This window comes from Emys orbicularis, chromosome 6 (genome assembly GCF_028017835.1).
Source record: "Emys orbicularis isolate rEmyOrb1 chromosome 6, rEmyOrb1.hap1, whole genome shotgun sequence".
Lineage (NCBI taxonomy): Eukaryota > Metazoa > Chordata > Testudines > Emydidae > Emys > Emys orbicularis.
In genome coordinates this window covers 43,846,217-43,869,356 of record NC_088688.1, presented here as the reverse complement: position 1 = coordinate 43,869,356, position 23,140 = coordinate 43,846,217, and the positions used below count along the sequence as shown (strand labels likewise).

The 23,140-nt window shown below is 42.9% G+C and overlaps 1 protein-coding gene across 1 annotated transcript; it reads right to left on the bottom strand.

Moving 5' to 3' along the window:
* Window positions 1–686: 686 nt before the first annotated feature.
* MTX3 (metaxin 3) lies at window positions 687–16,315 on the bottom strand. Its single transcript, XM_065406864.1, has 9 exons — window positions 16,235–16,315; window positions 14,825–14,894; window positions 10,873–10,949; window positions 8,848–8,940; window positions 6,625–6,807; window positions 6,395–6,471; window positions 5,290–5,447; window positions 2,938–3,026; window positions 687–776 (listed from the first exon to the last, which is right to left on the bottom strand). The coding sequence occupies exons 1-9, from the start codon at window positions 16,313–16,315 to the stop codon at window positions 687–689; spliced, it is 918 nt and encodes a 305-aa protein (XP_065262936.1).
* Window positions 16,316–23,140: the final 6,825 nt, after the last annotated feature.

Here is a 23,140-nt window from a genome sequence, read left to right as displayed (position 1 = left end):
ACTATAGTTTGTGCTGTGATTTTGTAGCATGGCTATCCAGTAGGCTGATGAAACTTGTTTGACTAAGGCCAGATCTCAATAAAGGTTCAGAGGTGATGTTCTAGTACATTTGGTCACTGTGCCTCCTAGCAGTGCAATGTGACTTTTAAAATATACATACTCTTAAAATATAAGACATACACAATACATTATTTGTGAAAGCACATTAACAAATGGCCAACACCCTTCATTACTTTCAGTTCTTGTCTGCCATCAAAGATAATCTTTCATTGCCTACCCATTTTAGAACTGAATTTGGTAATCTGCTAAAATCTAGAAAAATGCTAGAAGTGATGATTAAGTAGCTACACTAGTGTATAGCAACCTGGTCAACCTATAACATGGTTACAGTAAAACCAAAAATCTTAAAAGTAAAATGAAATCTTAGTCAACAAATGTGCTAGCCTAAAAGGCAGAAATCTCCAGAAGTTAAGGCAATTTCATACAGTACATTGTTTAACTTAGTGTTAGTTCACTGGACTATAGGAATAGACAGCATGGGATGTTTTATTGGTTTTATACCATATTTAGTGATTCATCCCCTTGTCAGACCACATTTATGTAAAGAATTACTGTGAAGTTCAGATTACTTGAAGGCAAACACACGTACATGGCAACACAGGCTGTCAGGGCGACAAGCGATTCAATTAACTGCTTTCATCTCCTGCTGCACTAAGCTTGAGTGTTGTCAACTTCCGAGGGGGATGTTGAGGACTCTTACGAAGGTTGTCGTCCATCTGCAGGAAACAAAATGGAAGCTGAATCTGGCATACAGAAGAACACAGAAGCATGCCAAGAGCCTGCATATGGGGTTCCAGTCATGAATGTTTGTGTGAGTGGTCTCACCCTGCTATTTCTGCTCTCAGCCCTGGTCATAAAGGATGCTTTGGTTCCTCTCTCATCCCTAAACTCCTGCTTGTGCTGAGATAGCTATTTATATCATGACAGATAAGAGGTGGGACAGTTATGTGGGCTCTTCCTTGAATCTCTAACTGGGAGCATTGAGGGAATGCTGTGGCTCACCTTCTCCAAGGAAGTACCTAAGTTTTATGACAGCCAAATTCTGTTGGATCAAAAGTCATAAAGCTGCCAAATTCAACTGGCGCATTAACCTGCTCAGCACCTGAAGCTGCAGAGGAGTTGGGGGAATTTCAATTAGCTAATGATTTATAAAATATATTGCTAAAAGAGCATGATAAGATCTTTTCAAAGACAGGTTAAAAGCAATCTCTGAATAAAAGGATTTTAACTTCCCAGAAGAAATAAATGGAATTTGAAACACTCCACATAGAACAGTGCATAAAGTCCAGCAAATATGTTACAATCAATACCTAATGCAGGAAATTCTCCACATTATTCATGAACAAACCATTTGATACATTGACATTTTTCTCTGAATGTTATTTTCACATCTGGGTAGCATTTTTTAGTGAATTAATATGCTTGGTGTCCTCAAATATTTTCCCCAGTAATTTAGTTCTTATGAAAGGTTCTGACAGAGAGCCTTGGAAACAAGTGCCCTTTACCAAGTACAGGACAGACTGGGGAACTTCTGACTCACCCATTAACTAAAAAAAAAAAAAAAACCCAACAAGCATTAGAAGGAACAAATGTGGGATTAAAAATACAGGGTGAGTAGGGGAAAGAAGGAATGTTCCTAGACAGGGGATGACAAGTAGTTACATAGAAGGCTCTTTGGGTCTTCAAACCGAAAGGAAAGGGCTTAAATGGATGTCCATACGGAGCAAGTTCCACATCTTAGGGGACACCATGAAAAAACTTTGTCAGTTGCCGATTTAAGTGGTGATAACAGAAACCATAACAAAAGGGGTAGTGTCAGACTGCAGCAGATTTGATGATGTGGACATCTCTAGACTGCCAAGACTATTCACACAAGGCCCTGAACAGTTACATGGGAAGGACTTTTGGTCTCTAGTTCAGATGGATTATCTGAACTGCAGGCCTGACAGTGAAAAGCTGCCTCTCTCATTACCAATTCCTTATTCAGGGAGAAGTCTGGATTATTAATAGGGACGTGGTTAACCAAATTCTGCTGGTTAACAGCATTTATTCAAAAGAAAACTGCTGACATTAGTCTTTGGAAGACAAGATTTGAGGCAGGGACTGTGTATTTTACATGTGTCTACAGTGACTAGCACAATGGGGCCTTGATCCAGGAATGAGGCCTGTAGGTGCTACTGCATCACAAATAATACATACTCCTATTAATATGTTGTGTTATCCTTCAACATTTGAACACACAGTATTTCCTTTGTCAACAGTACTGCTTTGAATACAATGAAACAGTTACCTCGGGAAGAACAAGAATTTGTTACTGGTTTATTTTGAATTATGACATTATGTTAATGTTTTTCTATGTAAATTAACGCCTTAGCAAAGAAACAAGGAAAGAAAGAATTTGCACTGTAAAGTTACAATGATTATTTAGGGCAAGTCTACACTACAAAATTAAGTCAACCTAATTTACATCGACATACAGCCACCACAGTAATTGAATCGGTTTTACGCAGCCACACTGTGCTCCTTGTGTCGGCGGTGCGTGTCCTCACTTGGAGCACTTGCACCACTTTAACTGGGGGCATTGTGGGACAGCTTCTGAAAGGCAGTCAATGTATGCATTGGCACTGTGTCGACCTAACTACATCGATTTAAGCACTACACCTCTCACAGAAGTGGAGTTAGGAAGTCGGTGTAATGGGTGAGTTACATCGGTGGGAGTGACATTTTAGTGTAGATGCTTACAGAGTTAGGTCAACATAAGCTACCTTACATCGACATAAATCTGTAGTGTATACCAGGCCCCAATATGCAAGAATAGCTGGGAACAACAATGAAGTCATAAGAACTAATGGAAAATAAAGACTGAAGAGAAATAACCTTTTCAATCAAGTTGGATTCCTTATTTACAAGCTGTGTGAGTTTCTGTAGATTTGCATCTACCGTATCCTGTCCAGATGGAGAGAAGCCTAAAGCATCAAAGCAGAAAGATGAAGATTGAAATGAAATTTAGAAGAGCTTCACAAGTCTCTTGCAAAGCTTTTTTGGACAGAAAGATCATGCAGTTTTTTCACCCCTATAAACAGGTCTTTAATAAAGAAACACTTTGTATTGCAGACAATGTTGTAGCCTTTTGTTTCCAAATTGAAATCCTGAACCTGAACTCCTATGTAGATATAGGTACACCCTGCTAATTCACGACATGCTTTAAAGGCAAGGATTAAGTGTTTCTCAACCCTTTAAAAACCACGTCCTCATGTTACAACAACAAAAGAAAGTTTCAGGATCCCCCCTTAATTCAAAAAAATTGTGATTCTTTTCCTTACTCCATCTAGCCATAAAGAAGCCATTTGCACAGAAGTTTGACAGCAAAGTTAAAGCCATAAGCAAGATTTGCAATAGTAAACTACTTAGGGCTTGTCTTCACTACCGTGCTAAATTGGTGCTGCTGCAGTGCCGATGTAGTACGTCTGGTGAAGATTCATTACATCGACAGGAGAGCACTGTCCCATCGACATAATTACTCAACTCAACAAGAGGAGGAAGCTATGCCAGTGGGAGAGCGTCTCCCGCCAACATAGTGCGGTGTAAACACCGCTTTAAGTCGATGTAAGTTACGTCGCTCAGGGGGGCAGTTTTTTCACACTCCTGAGTGACGTAACTTACATCAATTTTAGCAGTAGTGTAGACCAGTGGTTCTCAACCATGGGTCCGGGGACCCCTGGGGGGCCAAGAGCAGGTTTCGGGGGGGTCGCCAAGCAGGGCCAGTATTAGACTCGCTGGGGTCTGGGGTAGAAAGCCGAAGCCCCACTGCATGGGGCTGAAGCCCAGGGCCCTGAGTCCCACCAGCCAGGGTGGAAGTCAAATTTGAACAATGTACCTTTGGTGGCGCCCCTGTGGCGTGGGGCCCCAGACAATTGCCCTGGTTGCTACCCCCTAACGCCGGCCCTGACTTTTACATGCAGAAAACCAGTTATTGTGGCACAGTTGGGCCGTGGAGTTTTTATAGCATGTTGGGGTGGAGGGGAGGGCCTCAAAAAGAAAAAGGTTGAGACCCCCTAGTGTAGACAAGCCTTTAGTCTTCAAAATGCAATGCTAATCTTAACTTGTCCAAAGTGGTTGAGAAGTTATGAACTCTCCTCTTCTCCTTTCCCCATCCCAAGTCATTAGATATTTTATGTAGGATTTTTAGACTGACTAGACGGGATTATTCTTGTACAATTGACATTGGTAACCCTTTATCTACTGTAATGCAAGAGTACCCATTTCCTTCCCAGATATATTCCATGCCTTCTATCCTTTCCCTCAGCCTTCCAAAGAAAGGGAAACCTCCCCCACAACACACACACATCTAACACTATATCAGCTGGCAAATCAGAAGAGGTAATATCAGTCTGGCTTTTTGAGTTTTTGTCAGTACGGTGTTTATATTTACATCCTAACATGAAATGCTGGTGTACTGATGCCTCAGGTTGGGTCATCTGCAGGACTGAAGCTGGGATCTCTGGATCTAAAAGCATGAAACTCTACTGCTTCAGTTAAAGGACCAGATCCACTGGAAGCAGTAGCAAACTCAAACCTTTGATCTAGTCACTAGAGGAGGGATAAAGACCCACACTATGGGTCTTGGTGTGGCTTACACTGGTAGGTTGTTTTCTAGAAAAGGAAAAGAAATCTGACTTTGAAGGGACAGATTCTAAATACAGGAGGAAAAATTGGTAAATAAGGGCCAAGTGCTGTCATCCTTTATGGAGCAAAACCTCCCCCAATGTCAGTGGGAGACCTGCGCAATTTAAGGACCACCAAATTTGGCCATATAGACTTAAGTTATCTTCTTAACCCAAAGGAGATGTCTGTTTAGGCTGCGGGAACAAAGATGAAGAAGAGGAACAATCCAGTTTCTCAGTTTCATACATCAGAATAACAAATGCAGATTTGTTCCCATTTCCAAATAATATACGATAAGAGTAAGGGGCAGGAGAAGCTACTTAAAAATGTTAAACAAGTGCTGTTGTCACTCCACTGTTCCAAAGCATTACTTTATCCTACTATACAACTTGAGAACTGATCATGACTTAATTTCTTCTCCACAACCTCAACATGAAAAGCCATAGGCCTAAGTTGTAGCTTTGTAACTGACTAATATAGTTTCAATTTGGCATCCAATGGAAAGAGGCATCCTTCTTTTGAATATAGTATACATGTTAAAGAAGAAAAACAAATATGACTTACCTGTAACGTTAAGTCTAAAGTAGCCACTCAGGATGTCATCACAGAAGCGACACAGGTTGGAAAGCTGTTTCAAGTGCTCTTGTAATTGGACTCTAGGGAAGTGCACTTTATAAAGAGGTGCGAGAAAACCAAATACAAAGGCATCTAAGGTTGTAGGCCTACAGAGAATGTAAAAACAGACAAAACATTAACAATGCCATACTCCATAAACCACTTTCTGAGCACACACCAAAAAAATGTAAAGCACAATTTAACCAATTATTCTGGGACTCCATCACACCATCAGCTGGGTGCACTTCTCTGACTTTAGAGCTTCTGAATTTGAGAGGGCCCTACAAGCTCAAGCAGCATAATTTCAGAATTAAAAGTCAGCCCTGCTTCCATGTATGGTAGTCATTCAAGTCACATTACAAACCATTTCTTGCACCACCTCTGGAACAGTCTGGTCTCCTGTGCAGAGACCAAGTGAACAAACTTTATGCAGGGAAACAGAATCCGCTCACAGGCCACAAAGCACTAGTACATCCAGCACTACAGCCCATAAATAGAAGTAGGCAGCAGTTGACTAAGTGTGGGGGGATCACTGCATTGATTTAGATAACTACCACACCTTTGCCCCTCCCTTTTCCTGCTTACAAATCCCCCAGAACTACTTTGGAGAGAGCTGCTGAGCTAGCACACATGGAATGTCCACCTGCACAGTAGACCTGTGGGTCTACTGTATTTAGGGCCTTCCACACTTGGGGATTGAGGCAGCATGATGTGGCCAAAATTGGGAGTTTGCTACAGTTAAAGTGGATGGGCCTGGTTTTAATTATCTTGTTCAAGCAATGGCCATCACCAGCAAAAGACATATAAATAAGTGGAGAAAGCACAGAAGGTTCTAGTGAAAAATTATCTTTGGTTCACCAAGACCCCTGTCTGAATAGACTTTGACACTGAAGTACTATGTTTCTTTACATACACATTTCTCTTCAGATCTTACCTCCAAAGATAAATGTTAAACATGAACCTCTTGTGGAGCAGCATGAGACATTCAAAATCAATAATGTTAGAGCATGCAATATGTGAGATGACTATCAATCATAAAAAGGTTTACACTCACATATTTCCAAAGAAAAACTGAGATGTTCCCAATCTGTTTGATAGAAGATTTAGGCACTCCTTGGCATCTCTGTATATCTAACAAGAGAAAAATTGACCTAAGAGCAATAAAAAGTGGGAAGACTAGCATGCAGAACAGCGTTTATCATTACACAATGTAAGTCTCCATTTCAGTTCTTCCCCTTGTCAGTACCAATTTGTGACCTACGTTACTCATAAAGCAAAGCATACCCGTGCTTCTACTTCACTCAAACTGTATAGTGGAGGCTCTCCCCTCGTCAGCAGGATCCTGTTAAGTGCTTCCCTGGACATCTTCCCAGGTAGATACAAACTCAATGGAAATGGAATCCTTGAAGCAAACCACGGCTTTGTCACAGTACAGTAATTTTCTGCCTCGACCCAGAATGTGTGCAGCTGTATCAACATAGTGAAGAACATGAACAAGAGTTAATAGGAATTCTAATGAAAACATTATGCTTCTCTTTATAAAGACTGTGTAAGGTTCTCTGTTACTATGAAAATTCCTATTATTTGTGTATTAAAAAAAGCAAGCAGGCTCCTTACTAAATTATATTCCCACACACAAGGCATTAAGAGACAGTTAAGGCTGTAACTATGCACCTATTAAATTAAGACATTAGGACATTGTAGTTAATGCAAAACATTCAAAGTGAAGGATCTAAATAAATCGACGACTGATCTTATAGATCATTCACTCACCTTATTGTGCAGTGTCGATGTCACAGGAAAAGATTATATCTCTATAATATCACTATCACACACTATATCCTTCATTGAGGAACAAAATGAGGGAATGGGTTTGAGACAGTTACAGAACTAAGTGGGATGAGGGAGATATTGGTGTTTATTGCTCTCAGGAAGTAGATGAAGGTGAAGAGGCTAGGTTAGAATCAGCACCAGTCTGTGAGATTTGGTAGACCTATAGTATGGTAGGTAATGGTTTCCTGTACAAACTGGAGCCAAAGTCATACAACTCCAATAGAAAGGTAATCCTAGCAGCTACAGAGTTCTACATCTTTACTGTAATTCACAGTATGTTGGTGAGGGCTTGTGGCCTATGGTAGATGTGACTGAGGTATGGAGGCTACTGGTGGTCTGTTAGAATATGGATATTAATAGAGTCAGAGTTAAGGTTGTTAGAGAACCTTAACTTTGAATGTGTAGGCTTTTACATTTTTAAATAAGTACAAGACTCATGTTTAAATACAACTGATACCTATTTAAAGCCTGAACTGTATCTTAAAGTAGTTTTCATCTGAGAATTTCTCTAGATGTCTTTAGGAAAAAAATATCTATATTGCATGAAAGCTTGCTAAGGATAGTTATTTTGCTTTCTGATAGAAAGATATTTTATTACAATTCTAGATGTGATGTACAGGGAACACAGGTTATTTAATAGAACATATGACAAAACAGTCTTTAAATCAAATCTTTAGAGGCACATGTGTAACTTCTCTTAAACTTGGGCAGTTCAGCTGACAGCATTTACAGACTCTGCCAGCACATCTTTATACCAGCATACCTTGAGAAGTTCCAAAAATCCATTATAAAGAACTCCACAGTTATGCCCCTGACATTATCAAAAATAGTCAGGCATGCCAGATCTCATTCAGGAGTACTAAATAAAACAAATCTGAAATTTCTAGTTGACACATTTTGGGGAACCATGCACACCAGTAAGGGGTTCTCTCACTGCCTGCCCTGGTTAATGCCTTCAGGGGTGATGAATCAGAGGGGAAAAGTCTGGTACTTAAGAACTTGGAGAGAACAGATTTGGGACACTCAGGACTGGAAGGGCCATTGGTGTCACCCTGCAGTGAATAACTAGACTGGTGGAAGCCAGGGCGAGACCTTGTGCTTATGGGCAGGCTATTGGTGTCAGGGATCTGAGACATAGCAGCACAGCATTAAGGCACCCCAAGGTTACAGGAGAGATAGTGACAGAACCCCTTACTGGTCTGGGTGAGCCCCAAAATGTCACACTAGTATAAACTGTTTTTGTGACAGAGTTTCTCCAAAAAAGTTACATTTAGAAAGAAAATAAAGGAAAAATAGGTATAGTTCATTTTAAAAAGAGTGTCTCAGAGATCCCTTGCCCCCCCAATTTTTTGGAAGCAGTTAGAAGTACTGTCAAAATTGGGCTTAAAAAAGGAAGTAAGTTGCAGCCATAACTGTGGTGTGACTGCTACATCTCCACAGTCAACACCAATGACCATCTCCCATAAGAATCCATTTGGAGCAATGCATGCTGCCTAACACCTTCACAGATACAAATATTTACTAATAATGTATAGCCTGCTCCATTCGGTGTCTGAAAGCGTTCATTACCCTCTTTCTGGAAACCAAGTTCCTTTAAAATGTCTCACATTAGGCACTATTTAATTATTAATCACTTTTTCTCTTGACCATCATTTTATGTTTGTAGATGCTTACCACAGCAGGAAGCAGTTTTTCTTCAAGCAGTGCAATGTATGCCAGTGTGTCAGCTCCTTGTTTTGCAGATAGTTCATAATCAGCATTGTACTTCTGTCAAGTTAAAAAACACACATGCAACACACACATAGTGTCACATGAAAATTCTCACACAGAAAAGAAGACCCACAACTGGTGACTTCTGTAGAGCTAAACAGTTATTAAGCAGGTCGAGTAACCAAAATAATGTTAAGTCCTGCAATCTAAGAATGGAAAATGTATAGCTACTGAAATTTCCTTCCTTTAATCACCCATACCCACTACGCTAAACCTCTCCCTGCCCAACCTCTCTACTGCTCCCAGTATCCTCAGCCTCCACTGGGGAGGAAGGCCCAGAAAAATAGCCTGCCTTTAACTGCTTTCCAAGCAGCAGCAGAGTGAAACAGCTGCAAAAAGTATTACTCAGGTCCCAATACTGTACTGAACTCCTCCAGCAGATAGCTCTCTCAATTTTCTGTAAAGCCTCATGCACATATGGTGATGTATAAAGAGTAAACCAAAACACTATTTTTCAAAGTTACTGTTTTAGAAATGTAAACACTGTCTGAGTGCTGAAGGTACCATAGACCAAATCCTAGACTCAATTACACCAGCATAAATTTGAGTAATTATACTGAAGTCAACAAATCAATTCCATTTAAGTCAGCTGGGATCAGAATCTGACCCCTGACATTTAGCCTTATAGTTCACTGCCCAAGGAAAGAAAAGAGAAGTGGATATGTGTATAAACTATTCTGTACCATTCCTGGTTTCTAGAGCAGAAGTGAGAAACGTCTCAACGAACGTAAGGCTGAGAGATACACACAAATTTATGCAGGTACATATTTGTTCCTTTTAAAAGGTGACCTGCAACAGATTTTTTTTTTTTAAATGGGTCTTGTGCCCACTTTTTCAGTCTTGTATAAAGAGGATTTGGAAGTTTGTTTGGTCAAAAAGAGACAAGTTTAGACATATTGGGAGTGTTCCCAGTTTTTGTGGAAGACCTCTTGGATATCTCGGAGGATGCATATTGTTAGTTCTCACACCTTGATTGGAAAGAGAGAGGTATTGAATCTCTAACCGATGTCTTTTCTCCAAGAGGTTCCTTAGTCACTGATGTTTAAAATTCTTGGGTTTAACGCCTATTTAACAGTGTGATTAAAAATCCTTTCCCAGCTCCAATTCTCAGCTTTCACTCTCTTAATTCTTCTGATATCATAATATCACTAACTTTCCAGTCATCAGAGACTCTTCCAGGCTAGACAGGAACTGAATTTCTAATGTAAAAACAAAGCAGGGGGAAAAAAAGAGAGACAATACCATTTTAGGCCCTCTTCCTACATTATAAAGATGGAAAAACTGTACAAACCAACTCCCACCCTTTGTAGATTACTTAACATTCTAGACGTAGCTCATCAAAAGTAAAACTGTACATTGCCAAAATGTGCATCACTAAAAATGATTCCAGATTTTCGTTTTGCTATCCAAAAAATCCCCACAGCAGATTAACAATAATAGCGGTTTTAAAGTAAAATAAAAATTTTTGTTAGAGTAATCTAGTTATGTAAAAAACTTGATATAAAAATGTGATCTACAAAAACCAGCAACATTAGAAAAAGATTAGCTATTTGAACACTTAATACACAACTCAGGCTGGGTCAGCCTGCTCAATGAAGCTTTTGTTGTTTGTTTTATATTTAAACCTTAGAAGGGTTAAGGTTAATCCTACTTAAACAGCTAACCATGGTCCACACTTTGCCACCCTCACTTATGCTTGAGAGGCAATTACTTATGAGTAGTCAAATTGAAGTGACCTAGTGCTACTCTACGCAAGCAAGAGTTGCAGAATCGGGCTTCATGTCATTAGAAACCATCTATATATGGATATTTATAGATAAATATTGGGACACAGGTAGAAACGTTACATGATAGAGGAAAAAAACAAGGTGCAAATTAAATTAAACTGAACTAAACCCAACACTTCTCTTTAGCAAGTTAGAGACTCACCTGTTTTCTTAAGAAGTTTAGTATTTTTGCTGGCTGAGCAATAACTGTGTCTTCTGATATCAACACTGGCACATCTCCTAAGAAGTGAGAATTATACTGTCAACAGAATTTACACCGGACACTTTCAGTTTAATTTGAAATGGGCCCTAATCCAGCAAACACTGATGCAAGTGTTTAGCTTTACACAACAAAGAACTTCATTAAGGTTGTGTGTGTGTTTGCAGAATGAGGGCCATAGTTAGCACAAAAAAGAATCCAAACAAAGACAGGACCACATCACAGTCAGACTGAAGTCAATGGGATATGCTGGATGCTTGGCAGGCTACTTCTTTAGGTACCTAACTGTAGATTCCTATTTGAAAATTTCAGCCTGTAAATCTACAACTTGTACACATAACCAGTCTGTTAGCCCATTCTCCCATCTTTCTCCCCCATTTGTTTTAACCCCCAGTTATGCCTTGCCTTAAACTAGGGCCACAAGCTGATCTGAGCAGGCAGTTCCCTGCACCCTTATGGAACCTCACTGACTTCAATGGGACTCCTCACAATGGCGTGAGGGTCCACCTGAACACACCAGATTGCAGGATTGGGGTTTAAGATTGTAAACCAGGGGTAGGCAACCTATGGCACGCGTGCCAAAGGCGGCACGCGAGCTGATTTTCAGTGGCACTCACACTGCCCGGGTCCTGGCCACTGGTCCGGGGGGCTCTGCATTTTAATTTAATTTTAAATGAAGCTTCTTAAATATTTTAAAACCCTTATTTACTTTACATACAACAGTAGTTTAGTTATATATTATAGACTTGTAGAAAGAGACCGTCTAAAAACGTTAAAATGTATTACTGGCACGCAAAACCTTAAATTAGAGTGAATAAATGAAGACTCGGCACATCACTTCTGAAAGGTTGCTGACCCCTGTTGTAAACTCTTTGGGACAGCCTACAGCAGTGGTTCCCAAACTGTGGGGTGTGTCCCCCTCCGGGGGTGTGGAGAAACATTCCGGGGAGCATGGTGAGGCCCAGGCCAGCCCCCTTGGGAGCAGGGCCGGCTCTGGCTTTCTGGCTGCCCCAAGCAAAAAAAAACCGCGGCAGCCAGAACAGCAAAGCAAAAAAAAAAAAAAAAACCTGCGGCGCGGCCAGAGCCTGGGTGCAGGGGGACTCCCTGCCCTGCAGATGTGCCCAGGCTAGTGGGGGGAGGGGAAGGGAGCAGGGGGAGAGAGAGAAGCTAATGTACTCAATGCTTTTTTTGCCTCTGTCTTCACGAACAAGGTCAGCTCTCAGTCTACTGCACAGGGCAGCACAGCATGGGGAGGAAGTGACCAGCCCTCTGTGGAGAAAGAAGTGGTTCGGGACTATTTAGAAAAGCTGGATGAGCACAAGTCCATGGGGCTGGAAGCGCTGCATCTGAGGGTGGTAAAGGAGTTGGCGGTTGTGATTGCAGAGCCTTTGGCCATTATCTTTGAAAACTCATGGTGATCGGGGGAGGTCCCGGATGACTGGAAAAAGGCTAATGTAGTGCCCATCTTTAAAAAAGGGAAGGAGGAGGATCCGGGGAAATACAGGCCAGTCAGCCTCACCTCACTCCCTGGAAAAATCATGGAGCAGGTCCTCAAGGAATCAATTCTGAAGCACTTAGAGGAGAGGAAAGTAATCAGGAACAGTCAGCATGGATTCACCAAGAGCAAGTCATGCCTGACTAACCTAATTGCCTTCTATGACAAGATAACTGGCTCTGTGGATGAGGGAAAAGCAGTGGACGTGTTATTCCTTGACTTTAGCAAAGCTTTTGATATGGTCTCCCACAGTATTCTTGCCAGCAAGTTAAAGAAGTATGGGCTGGATGAATGGACTATAAGGTGGATAGAAAGCTGGCTAGATCGTCGGGTTCTGCCATGTCTAGTTGGCAGCCGGTATCAAGTGGAGTTCCCCAAGGGTCGGTCCTGGGGCCAGTTTTGTTCAAAATCTTCATTAATGATCTGGAGGATGGCATGGACTGCACCCTCAGCAATTTTGCAGATTACACTAAACTGGGAGGAGTGGTAGATACGCTGGAGGGTAGGGATAGGATACAGAGGGACCTAGACAAATTAGAGGTCTGGGCCAAAAGAAATCTGATGAGGTTCAACAAGGACAAGTGCAGAGTCCTGCACCTAGGACGGAAGAATCCCATGCACTGCTACAGACTAGGGACCAAATGGCTAGGCAGCAGTTCTGCAGAAAAGGACCTAGGGGTTACAGTGGACGAGAAGCTGGATATGAGTCAACAGTGTGCCCTTGTTGCCAAGAAGGCTAACAGCATTTTGGGCTGTATAAGTAGGGGCATTGCCAGCAGATCGAGGGATGTGATCATTCCCCTCTATTCGACATTGGTGAGACCTCATCTGGAGTACTGTGTCCAGTTTTGGGCCCCACACTCCAAGAAGAATGTGGAAAAATTGGAAAGAGCCCAGCAGAGGGCAACAAAAATGATTAGGGGGCTGGAGCACATGCCTTATGCGGAGAGGCTGAGGGAACTGGGATTGTTTAGTCTGCAGAAGAGAAGAATATGGGGCGATTTGATAGCTGCTTTCAACTACCTGAAAGGGGGTTCCAAAGAGGATGGATCTAGACTGTTCTCAGCGGTACCAGATGACAGAACAAGGGAGTAATGGTCTCAAGTTGCAGTTAGGGAGGTTTAAGTTGGATATTAGGAAAAACTTTTTCACTAGGAGGGTGGTGAAGTACTGGAATGGGTTACCTAGGGAGGTGGTGGAATCTCCTTCCTTAGAGTTTTTTAAAGTCAGGCTTGACAAAGCCCTGGCTGGGATGATTTAGTTGGGGATTGGTCCTGCTTTGAGCAGGGGGTTGGACTAGATGACCTCCTGAGGTCCCATCCACCCCTGATATTCTATGATTCTCTGATATTATATATTTGTACAGCACCTAGCACAATGGGACTAGATTTGGTTTGGTCTCTAGCTCTACCATAATACAAGTAAATAAGACTCTTATTATTGAACCAGAGTTTTGGAGAATTAGATGAATTTAAAATGTTCTTTCCTTATAGTTACTTGTTAAAAAATACAGACTTTATGAGCAAATATGTTAAATTAGTTCCTGATGTAATTCACTAAAGTCAAAGAGATATACCAGGGATGAATTTGGCCCTACAAGTCAAAAGGGGCCAAGTTCTGTGTGGATATAAGTGATATACAACCTAATCCTGTGACAGGTAGAAGTGGCAAATTAGTTTAACTTTCACTGATTTGGTTTCCAGAGGTTGTGCAAAAGGAATGCAATTTACATGCCAAGGGCGAAAGAAATAAACTGGTCCAAAATAAAGGCCTCCCTAGCATCTTATCTTAAACCCACCTCTTATTTGTATTTTTCATACACCCTCTTTTTAATCCACCTTTGTGCAAATAAATTCAGCATGGTTTTGCACATTCAGATTGGTGCAAATTATACTTCTTGACACTTACACTCATCTTCCAAACAAGTTACACCTAATTTAAAGGAACACTGGTAACTTGATAATCTAATTTCCATTTGAAAGTTCTGTGGCTACTATTTTGAATAGTAACAAATAACCTCTAGCTATACTGTGCTGAAAGATTAGAAAATTTTTATTTTTTTCTGGTTCAATTTGTTTACTTTGTGTGTGAACAAAACTATAGGTATAGTCAGTTTCAGTGTTTTGTTGATTGTCAGTTGTATCAAATTTACATAGTGATCCAGGACATACTATTTATACCCTCCGGATAGCACTTTACTGTCATACAATTTCCAGGCTTGATGTTGTAAACATATTTACATGCATGCTTAACTTCATTGATGTGAGTAGACCCACTGAAGTCAAATAGATTACTCGCATGTGTAAAAGTTTGGCATGTACATACAAGTATTTGCAAACTCAGTCCTTCATTTGTAAAATGGCTAGTGTGCACAGGGAAAAAAATTACAAAAGGAAGTACCTTTTGGAGCTCTCCATGAGTTATCAATAGCATTCACTTTCATTGGAGCACCAGAAAATCTGGCATAAGCCTGCAATAAAAGTTGCATTAAAAATTCTAGTCAGCATTTCCAAAAAAAATGTGATCTCTTTAAGAATTGATATCACTAAGCTAGAGCACTTCTGGGTAGCCATGTTGTTAATAGTACATGATCTCAACTTCATTATGCACAGTGTATTTTTTAACAGACAGATGACTAACATTAATCTTTTTGTGCTAAGAGTTAAAATTTCTTGCTGTAACTTGTATTTATATTAATTGCTAAAGGGTTGGTTTAGGCAGTTTCAGGCAGTGGTGGTTAGCTAGAATAATTTTTAAATGTCAGAATTTTTCTAGGAAACTATGAGTTAAGAATATCCTCCCCCTCCCCCCCAGAGCCTCCTGCACACCGTGAAACAGCTGATCAGAGGTGTGGGGAGAGAGGGGGAGGTGCTGATCCACCAGACTGCTGGGCAGGAGACGCTGGGGGGGGGGGGGGGAGGGAGAGGGGGAAAGCTGATGGGGGACTGGTGACATATTACTGTGGCTCTTTGGCAATGTACATTGATAAATTCTGGCTCCTTCTCAGACTCAGGCTGGCCACCCCTGCTCTAGAGACTACATGGAAAAAGACATGGCAGCAATTCCCTACCTCCTGACCATGCAATCTCACCTGTGCAGGCTCAATGATTTCAGGGCAGCTCTGCAATGGTGTAAAAGTCCACCAAAGCAGATCGGATATCAGGATTAGTATTTTAGGTTGTAAACTCCTCAGACTGTCATATAGTTTTAAAGAGATAATTTTCCGTACTGAACAATCACCAAAGACACAGAAGTGAACAATAATGTTGCTACACTTCAATTAATGGGCTTTCTGCTCACCTCTGACACTACCACCTGCCAGGGAAGGTAGCATCGCTTTCCTGTAGCCTACACAGAGTCTCGTGCTAGGTATAAATAACGCGCCATTCGGTATTAGGGAACCGGCAGGCGGCATGAACCGTAACCAACGTCAGACACAGGCCAGTGATGGAAGGGAACAGCTTCCCGGAGTTATTTCAATGGCCACAGCGCGGGGCAGGATTTCCCGCAGCCGGGCAGGGCACGGACAGGGCTGTAGCCGGGGGCCGCGCTGCAATGGGAGCTGGGGCCGTTTGCGATCGCCGAAGGCAGAGACCGGCAGCCGGCTCCGCCGACACTGAGACGGGAACTAGGACCCCGCGCCCGGCAGTAGCTCACGGGCATCTGCAGCGGCGCCGCCCCGCAGAGCCGCCCCGACCGCCCCCAGCGCGGTGCCAGCTAGGGCCATCCAGGTCCGCGTGCCGATCGGGCGCGAGCTACTTCTCCTCCCCACCTCCCGCGAGCTGATTGGGTCGAGGCCCCGGCCGTTACCATGACAATCAAGGACTCCGTGTGCACGGACGGCAGCCCCCAGTCTCCTCCCCAGCAGCTCAACTCCATGGGAGACGCCATCTTGCCGCGGCCCCTTTGCCCCCGGAAACGCTTGCTTCCGCCTCCGGCCTTCCGGCGGGTGCTGCGCCCCGCGAGACGCGTGTGGCGAGGGAACTGGTGGGCCTCGCGCTGCTGGCGCCCAGTGGAAGGGGTCCAGCGCGTGGGGTGCAGCGCTGGCGCGTGTCGCGGAATTTTGGCCGTGGGAGCCCGCCCACAGCGGTCCTGCCCCCACCTTGCACCCTCCCAACAGAGCCTACGCCCAGCCGCCCGCCCCAGAGCTGCGGCGCACCCACCACGGGCTGGGAACAAGGAGAGACCCACTGCACCGCATAGACCTGGCCGCTGGTGCGGCCGGATGCATGAGCCCGCAGCTCCACAGGCAGGGGTGGTGCAGTAGGCTCCAGGGTGGTGGTACAAACTGGGGTGGGGCCTCGAATGTCCCCTTCTCCCCAAGTCTAGTTGAGTGTAGGGTGACCAGATGTCCCGTTTTTATAGGGACAGGCCCGATTTGGGGGTCTTTTTCTTATATAGCCTCCTATTACCCCCCACTCCCTGTCCCGATTTTTCACCCTTGCTGTCTGGTCACCCTAGTTGAGCTTACGTGGCCACTGAGCCTCGCTGTCAGCCCTCAGAAGCTAACACAGGGTATGTCTGCAGAGCCGGGGGCTAGGGGGACTGGAGTCAGTTGGCTGACCTGTGTTAGCTAGGCCTGAGCACCTGCTTTGCATTTTAACCCAACAGAAGGCTTCCTGGTTGTAAAGAGGAACAGGAATACAGTGGCTTGGGTGATTGCCTTGAACACTGGTGGATAGAGCTTTTCCACCATGCTGCAGATGGAGCTAACACATCTTAATGAAGGCAAGCACGCATAAGTGGTGATCAGTTACAAGTGAAAAGCACATCAGGATGCACTTATAGTCTTTAAAGTCCGAAGGGACCATCATGATTATCCGTCTGACCTCCTGCATGCTCCCACTCCAGAAGTAGCCCCCTAACTTGTGGCTGAGTTACTGAAATCCTCAAATCGTGGTTTAAAGACTTATAGAGAATTCACCATTTACACTAGTTTAAACCTGCAAGTGATCCATGGCCTGTGCTGCAGAGAAAGGTGAAAACCCCCCAGGTCTCTGCCCTTCTGACCCAGGGGAAAATTCCTTCCTGACCCCAAATATGGCAATCAGTGAGACCCTGACCCTGTAAGTCACCGCAGTCACCTCCAGCAGCACACTATACAGCTTCTCTTTGTTACACTGGCTGAACCTAAAACTTTTTAGCATCTTTTCTTATACCTATGTAGGGCCCTACCAAATTCACGGTCATGAAAAACACGTTACGGACTGTGAAACCTGGTCTTTTGTGTGCTTTTACCTTATACTATACAGATTTCACAGGGGAGACCAGTGTTTCTCAAACTGGCGGTTCTGACCCAAAAGGGAGTTGCAGGGGGGTTGCAATGTTATTTTAGGGGAGATGTGGTATGGCCACTCATACTTCTGCGCTGCCTTCAGAGGTCGGTGGCCAGACAGTGGTGTCTGCTGACTAAGGGCCCAGCTCTGCAGGCAGCAGTGCAGAAGTAAGGGTGGCAATACCATACCATGCCATCCTTATTTCTGTGCTGCTGCTGGCAGCGGCTCTGCCGTTAGAGCTGGGTTCCCAGCCAGCAGCTGCCGCTTTCCAGCTGCCCAGCTCTGAAGGCAGCACCGCCACCAGCAGCAGTGCAGAAGTAAGGGTAGCAATACCACAAACCCTCCCCCACACAATAATCTTTGTGATCCCCCCCACAACTCTTTTTTGGGTCAGGACCCCTACAATTAAAACACTGTGAAATTTCAGATTTAAATAGCTGAAATCATGAAATTTACAATTTTTAAAATCCTGTGACCATGAAATTGACCAAAATGGACCGTGAATTTGGTAGGGCCCTATGTATTAGTCTCTCATTTCAGTGTTAACTCTTCTCTCTCAGAAGAGGTTTTGAGCTAACTCAGGGTCTGTCTACACAACAAAGAAAAACCTGCGACTCGGACTTGCAGGGCTTGGGCTGCGGGGCTGTTTCATTGCTGTGTAGACTTCCCAGCTTGGGCTGGAGCTAGAGCTCTAGGGCCTTCCCACCCCACAGAGTCCTGAGCCTGGACACCAGCCTGAGCCCAGAGCAGCACGAGCCCAAGTCGGCTGACGGGGGGCCAGCCGCACATGTCCAGTTGCTGTGTAGACATACCCTCAAACCAGTTTCTTATGGCTGTGTAGTTACTTTATCTTCTATTTTCCCCATAAACTGGATTACTTTACAATTTCTTACATAAACAAAACACTAAACATTACTCTGTTAAAATGTTAAATCACACTAGGCTTCTGTCAAGTCTAAATCTGCGTTTGCTCCCAACAAACACTAACCACAAGAAAAAGTGCCCTGTATATTTATATAAGCAGAAGTAATGTAGATTACTACATTACTCCTCTCCGACAGTTTGTTTTAATTATGTCTATTCACAGAGAAGGAAAAACATGGCTTGCTATTTTTAAAAAAAGTGACTTTGGACAAATAAGTGTTTAATGTATCACAGTAGGTAGGAAAAATATGTTAAAAATAATTCCTTGCTGAGATGCACAAATATTTGTAACGTTATTTAACAAATACCTGGTATTCTGTTAAATAATGTTACAAATATGTCTGTCACCCAATATGTTGTGCTTTACTATTAATATGAAAGACGAATTCAAGAGTTAATTCAAGTTCATAAGTTATGATAGTAACTAAGAAATCCCTGCACATTTTTCTGAGATACTGTAGCACATTAGATATGGGCCTGATTTAAAAACATAATTTTGGACCCTGTCCTTCCATCAGAACCATGGTAGATAGAGTATATCTCATCTTTCCATGTAAATGAAATGAGAGAATAATCATCTCATTTAAGTTGTTATATACCACATAAATATGTTTCTGTTTGGACAGAAATTATATATTAACTGGCAAAGTACAGTTGCCATAGCTAGTAATATACAATAAGTATAAAATGATATTCTAGAGGTAAGTACTGGTTTATTTTATTTAAAAAAAATATGCTGTGCAGCTTTTTGGGAGTAATATTTTGTCAAATTTAAATAACTAGTAGCTGAAAGCCCATCAGAGGGATAATTCACAAACTAAAAACTATTTCCCCTACTGTTACTCACACCTTCTTGTCAACTGTTTGAAATGAGCCATCCTGATTATCGCTACAAAAGTTAGAGTTGGTATAGCAACCCCCATTTTTTCATGTTCTCTGTATATATATATATATATATATATATATATATATATATATATATATATATATCTTCCTACTGTATTTTCCACTGCATGCATCTGATGAAGTGGGTTTTAGCCCACAAAAGCTTATGCCCAAATAAATACTGTATGTTAGTCTCTAAGGTGCCACAAGTACTCCTCGTTCTTTTTACTGATACAGACTAACATGGCTACCACTCTGAAACCTGTCATAAAGCTGTGTGTAGGAAAGCCAAAATTGGCTGAGAACTTAAAAATTGGATGGTAATAGACCACAAATCTTGGTCACGATTGAACCTGATGATAATTTGTGGCTATGGTTTTATGGTAAGTGTGAGAGAGAGTGGGCAAATGTGTGGGTTGTGCTGGGATAGCTGTGTTGATTTGTGTGTGGGTTGTGGTGTGCTGGGAGAATTGTGTGAATTTGTGTGGGTGGCAAATGAGGATGTGTGTTTGGGGTTATTGTGTGTGCTGGTTGTGTTCTTGTGTAGGTGGTTTTGAAGAACTGTGGCAGTTGGGCCAAGTAATCCACCATCTGTGCAGTCTCCCAAACACAGTAATGAAATTGTTACATGCAGATTAGCTGTAGAGTAAGGGTGGTGATTGGGTGAGTTACCACTAATATCACAATGATCCAGGACTCTTGGCATGCCTTATTGTAGCTGTACACCACACATGGGTGTAATTCATAAAGTCAAAATGTCTGAGAACTTAAAAATTGCATGTAACAGATGCAAAACCCAGTAATGATTAAAACTGATGTTATTCTGAACAAAGGACTCTCATCCTTGGCTGTAGCTGTTTCCATCAGTTCACACTGACTGTACAGACATTCCAAGCTTCAGAATGATCATTATATAAATATTTATGGCTTGAACATCCATTCATCCACCCAGGCCTGCCGACGGGGGGGAGCAAAGAGGGCAATTGCCATGGGGCCACCGCTGCTGCCGCAGTAGCAGCAGCCGGGAGCCCTGGGCCCTTTTAAAATCACCTGGGCGGGCCGCAGGACTCCTACGTACACAAGACTGCTCTGGGCCCCACGCCGGCGTGATTGGCCAGCACTTCCACCCTGGGCCCTGCCCCCCTAGGGACAGCCTTGGCCCTGGAATTTCTGTTGGCGGGCCTGCATCCACCTTACCCTTGGTAAATAGGAATCTTTTCCAGCTGGATGCCATCAATTTCTGCTAAATGTAAGCTTTTCTTTTCTTTCTTAAATTAAATTTCTAGCCGTTATGGTTGCAAAGCTACTCAAAACAAAAGACGTGTGTAAACCATTGCAATAGAATCTTTCTGAGACTGTAGCTGGACAGTGCCCATACTGCTGTTCATAGCTCTAACAAACTGCAAACTTTGATAAAATAAGAGATTGATGGGTTCAGTTAAATAAGAGAAGTGTGGTCTTAGAAAGATTTCAGAGAAAGAAAGAAAGAGACACTGAGGTCAACAGAGAAAAATATATGCTATAATTTATCATAGGAAAGAGAAAAGGAAAAGTGGGCATGGTAACTGAATTCTCCTTTTACCCCTAGAAATTATTACTATTGATAACATGTCTTACAGTAGTGCTGAGGTACCAATCAGAATTGGGCCCCTATTGTGCTAGGTGCTGTACAAATACATAGTAAGAGACAGGCTCTTCTCTGAAAATCTAATGTAAGAAAACATGCAAAGAAAATGGGTATAACACAGGATAAGGGGAACAGTGACAGGAACATGAGGTCACACAGAGTAGGCAGCAGGGCCGGCTCCAGGCACCAGTTAAAGAAGCAGGTGCTTGGGGCGACCAATACTAAGGGGCGGCACGTCCGGGTCTTCAGTGGCAATTTGGCGGCGGGTCCCTCAATCCCTCTGGGAGCGAAGGACCCGCCACCGAATTGCCGCCGAAGCGTGGAGCGGCGCGATTGCACTGCCGCGGCTTTTTTTTTTTTTTTTTTTTGATGCTTGGGGTGGCAGAAAACCTGGAGCCGGCCCTGATAGGCAGGTGATCAGTTCAAATATTAAGCTAATTTAAATTTAAATATAGGGTAAATAAGAAATATTAATGATATCAATAATCCCTATGACCCACAGGCCTAGCCCTTATCAGTTGGTGATTTACCATAGTTATTGTGGTACAAGTAGGTCTTGAGGGGAGATTTGAAGGAGGACATGTTAATGGCTGGTTCAGGGATTGCTTTCCATGCATGAGAAGTAACATGAAAGAAAGTGAAAAAGTAGTAGAAGTAGACAAATGGAAAATCAAGGCTGGTATTGTTGGTGGAGCACAGAGGGAAGGTGATGACATAGGATAGAAGTGGGGCTATGTAAAGAGGAGAAGAGTTGTGAAGGCCCTTTGTATTTGATATGGGGGAGATGGGAAGCCGAAGGAGGGGTTCCAATTGGGGGTGATATGGCAGAATGATGACCCAAGGAAGGTAATCTTAAAATCAGTCTTTTGAATTGACCTGTATAGATGGGGAGATGTAGGTGACAGGAAGGCCAGAGAGGAGGAGGCTATAGTAATCAATATGGCAGTTGATAAATGCAAGAGCTGGACAGCCTCTTTTGCTTCATGGAAAGAGAGAAAACAGGATCTGGGAAATGTTATGGAGGAATAAGTGGCATGTTTGGTCAGGGCCTGGATGTATGGGGATAGTGAGAATGCAAAAAGACTAAACTCAGGTTCTGGTCCCAAATGACTGAAAAGATAGTAGTGCTGTCACTGGTGACAGGGAAAGGAAGATACAGTGGGATGAATTTGGGAAGGAAGATGAGAACATCGGTTTGGGTCATGTTAAATTTAAGTTGATAAGATATCTGAGATGAGATTTCAGAGAGACAGGACAAGTTGTGGTGTTGGATAGAGTGGAGACAGGAGCTGTAAGTGATCAGGTAAGGATACAAGAGTGGATTAGATCATGTTAGAAAGGTTGTAGAAAGAATAGAGATGGGGGCAAATATTGATCTTGGTGGGACCTCCTTAGAACCATGGAGGGAGGAGAGGAGGAAGATCCACTGAACAATACACTGAAGGCTCAATTAGCAAAGTAGGATGTAGACGAAGGGCACATGGAGTTGTGAAAGCCAAGAGAGGACAAAATTTCAAGAAGAAAGGTATCAATGGTGAGGTCATTAGGTACTTTGGTGAGAGAAGTTTCAGTGGAACAGAGAAAGCAGAAGCCAAATTGAAAAACTAAAATAGAATTGGAGGAGAGGAACTTAAGTCAGTTGTTGTAGACAGCACCTTTAATGAATTTGGAGGTGAAGAGAGGAAGGAAAATTGGGCAATAGTGGGAGAGAGCCCCCTTCTTGTCTGAAGGTTTGGCGCTCTTTTCTAATAGAGCAGGAAAAGTAAGGTCAGGTGACCACATAATCAGCCCAGAGACAGCAGGGTATAAAGGGCTTCCTCACCTGCTGCCCACCCCAGAGGCAGACCTGTACCCATGCTGTTACCACCTGATTCCCTACTAAGACTTGTCCGACCGCTTCTCCATAGGCAGGTCAGTGCTGCATTGCTCACACTCACTAGTTATTCCACCTAAAGAGTTAACTTATTGTACGCATTGTTCCACGCATGACAGCAAGTCAAGAGC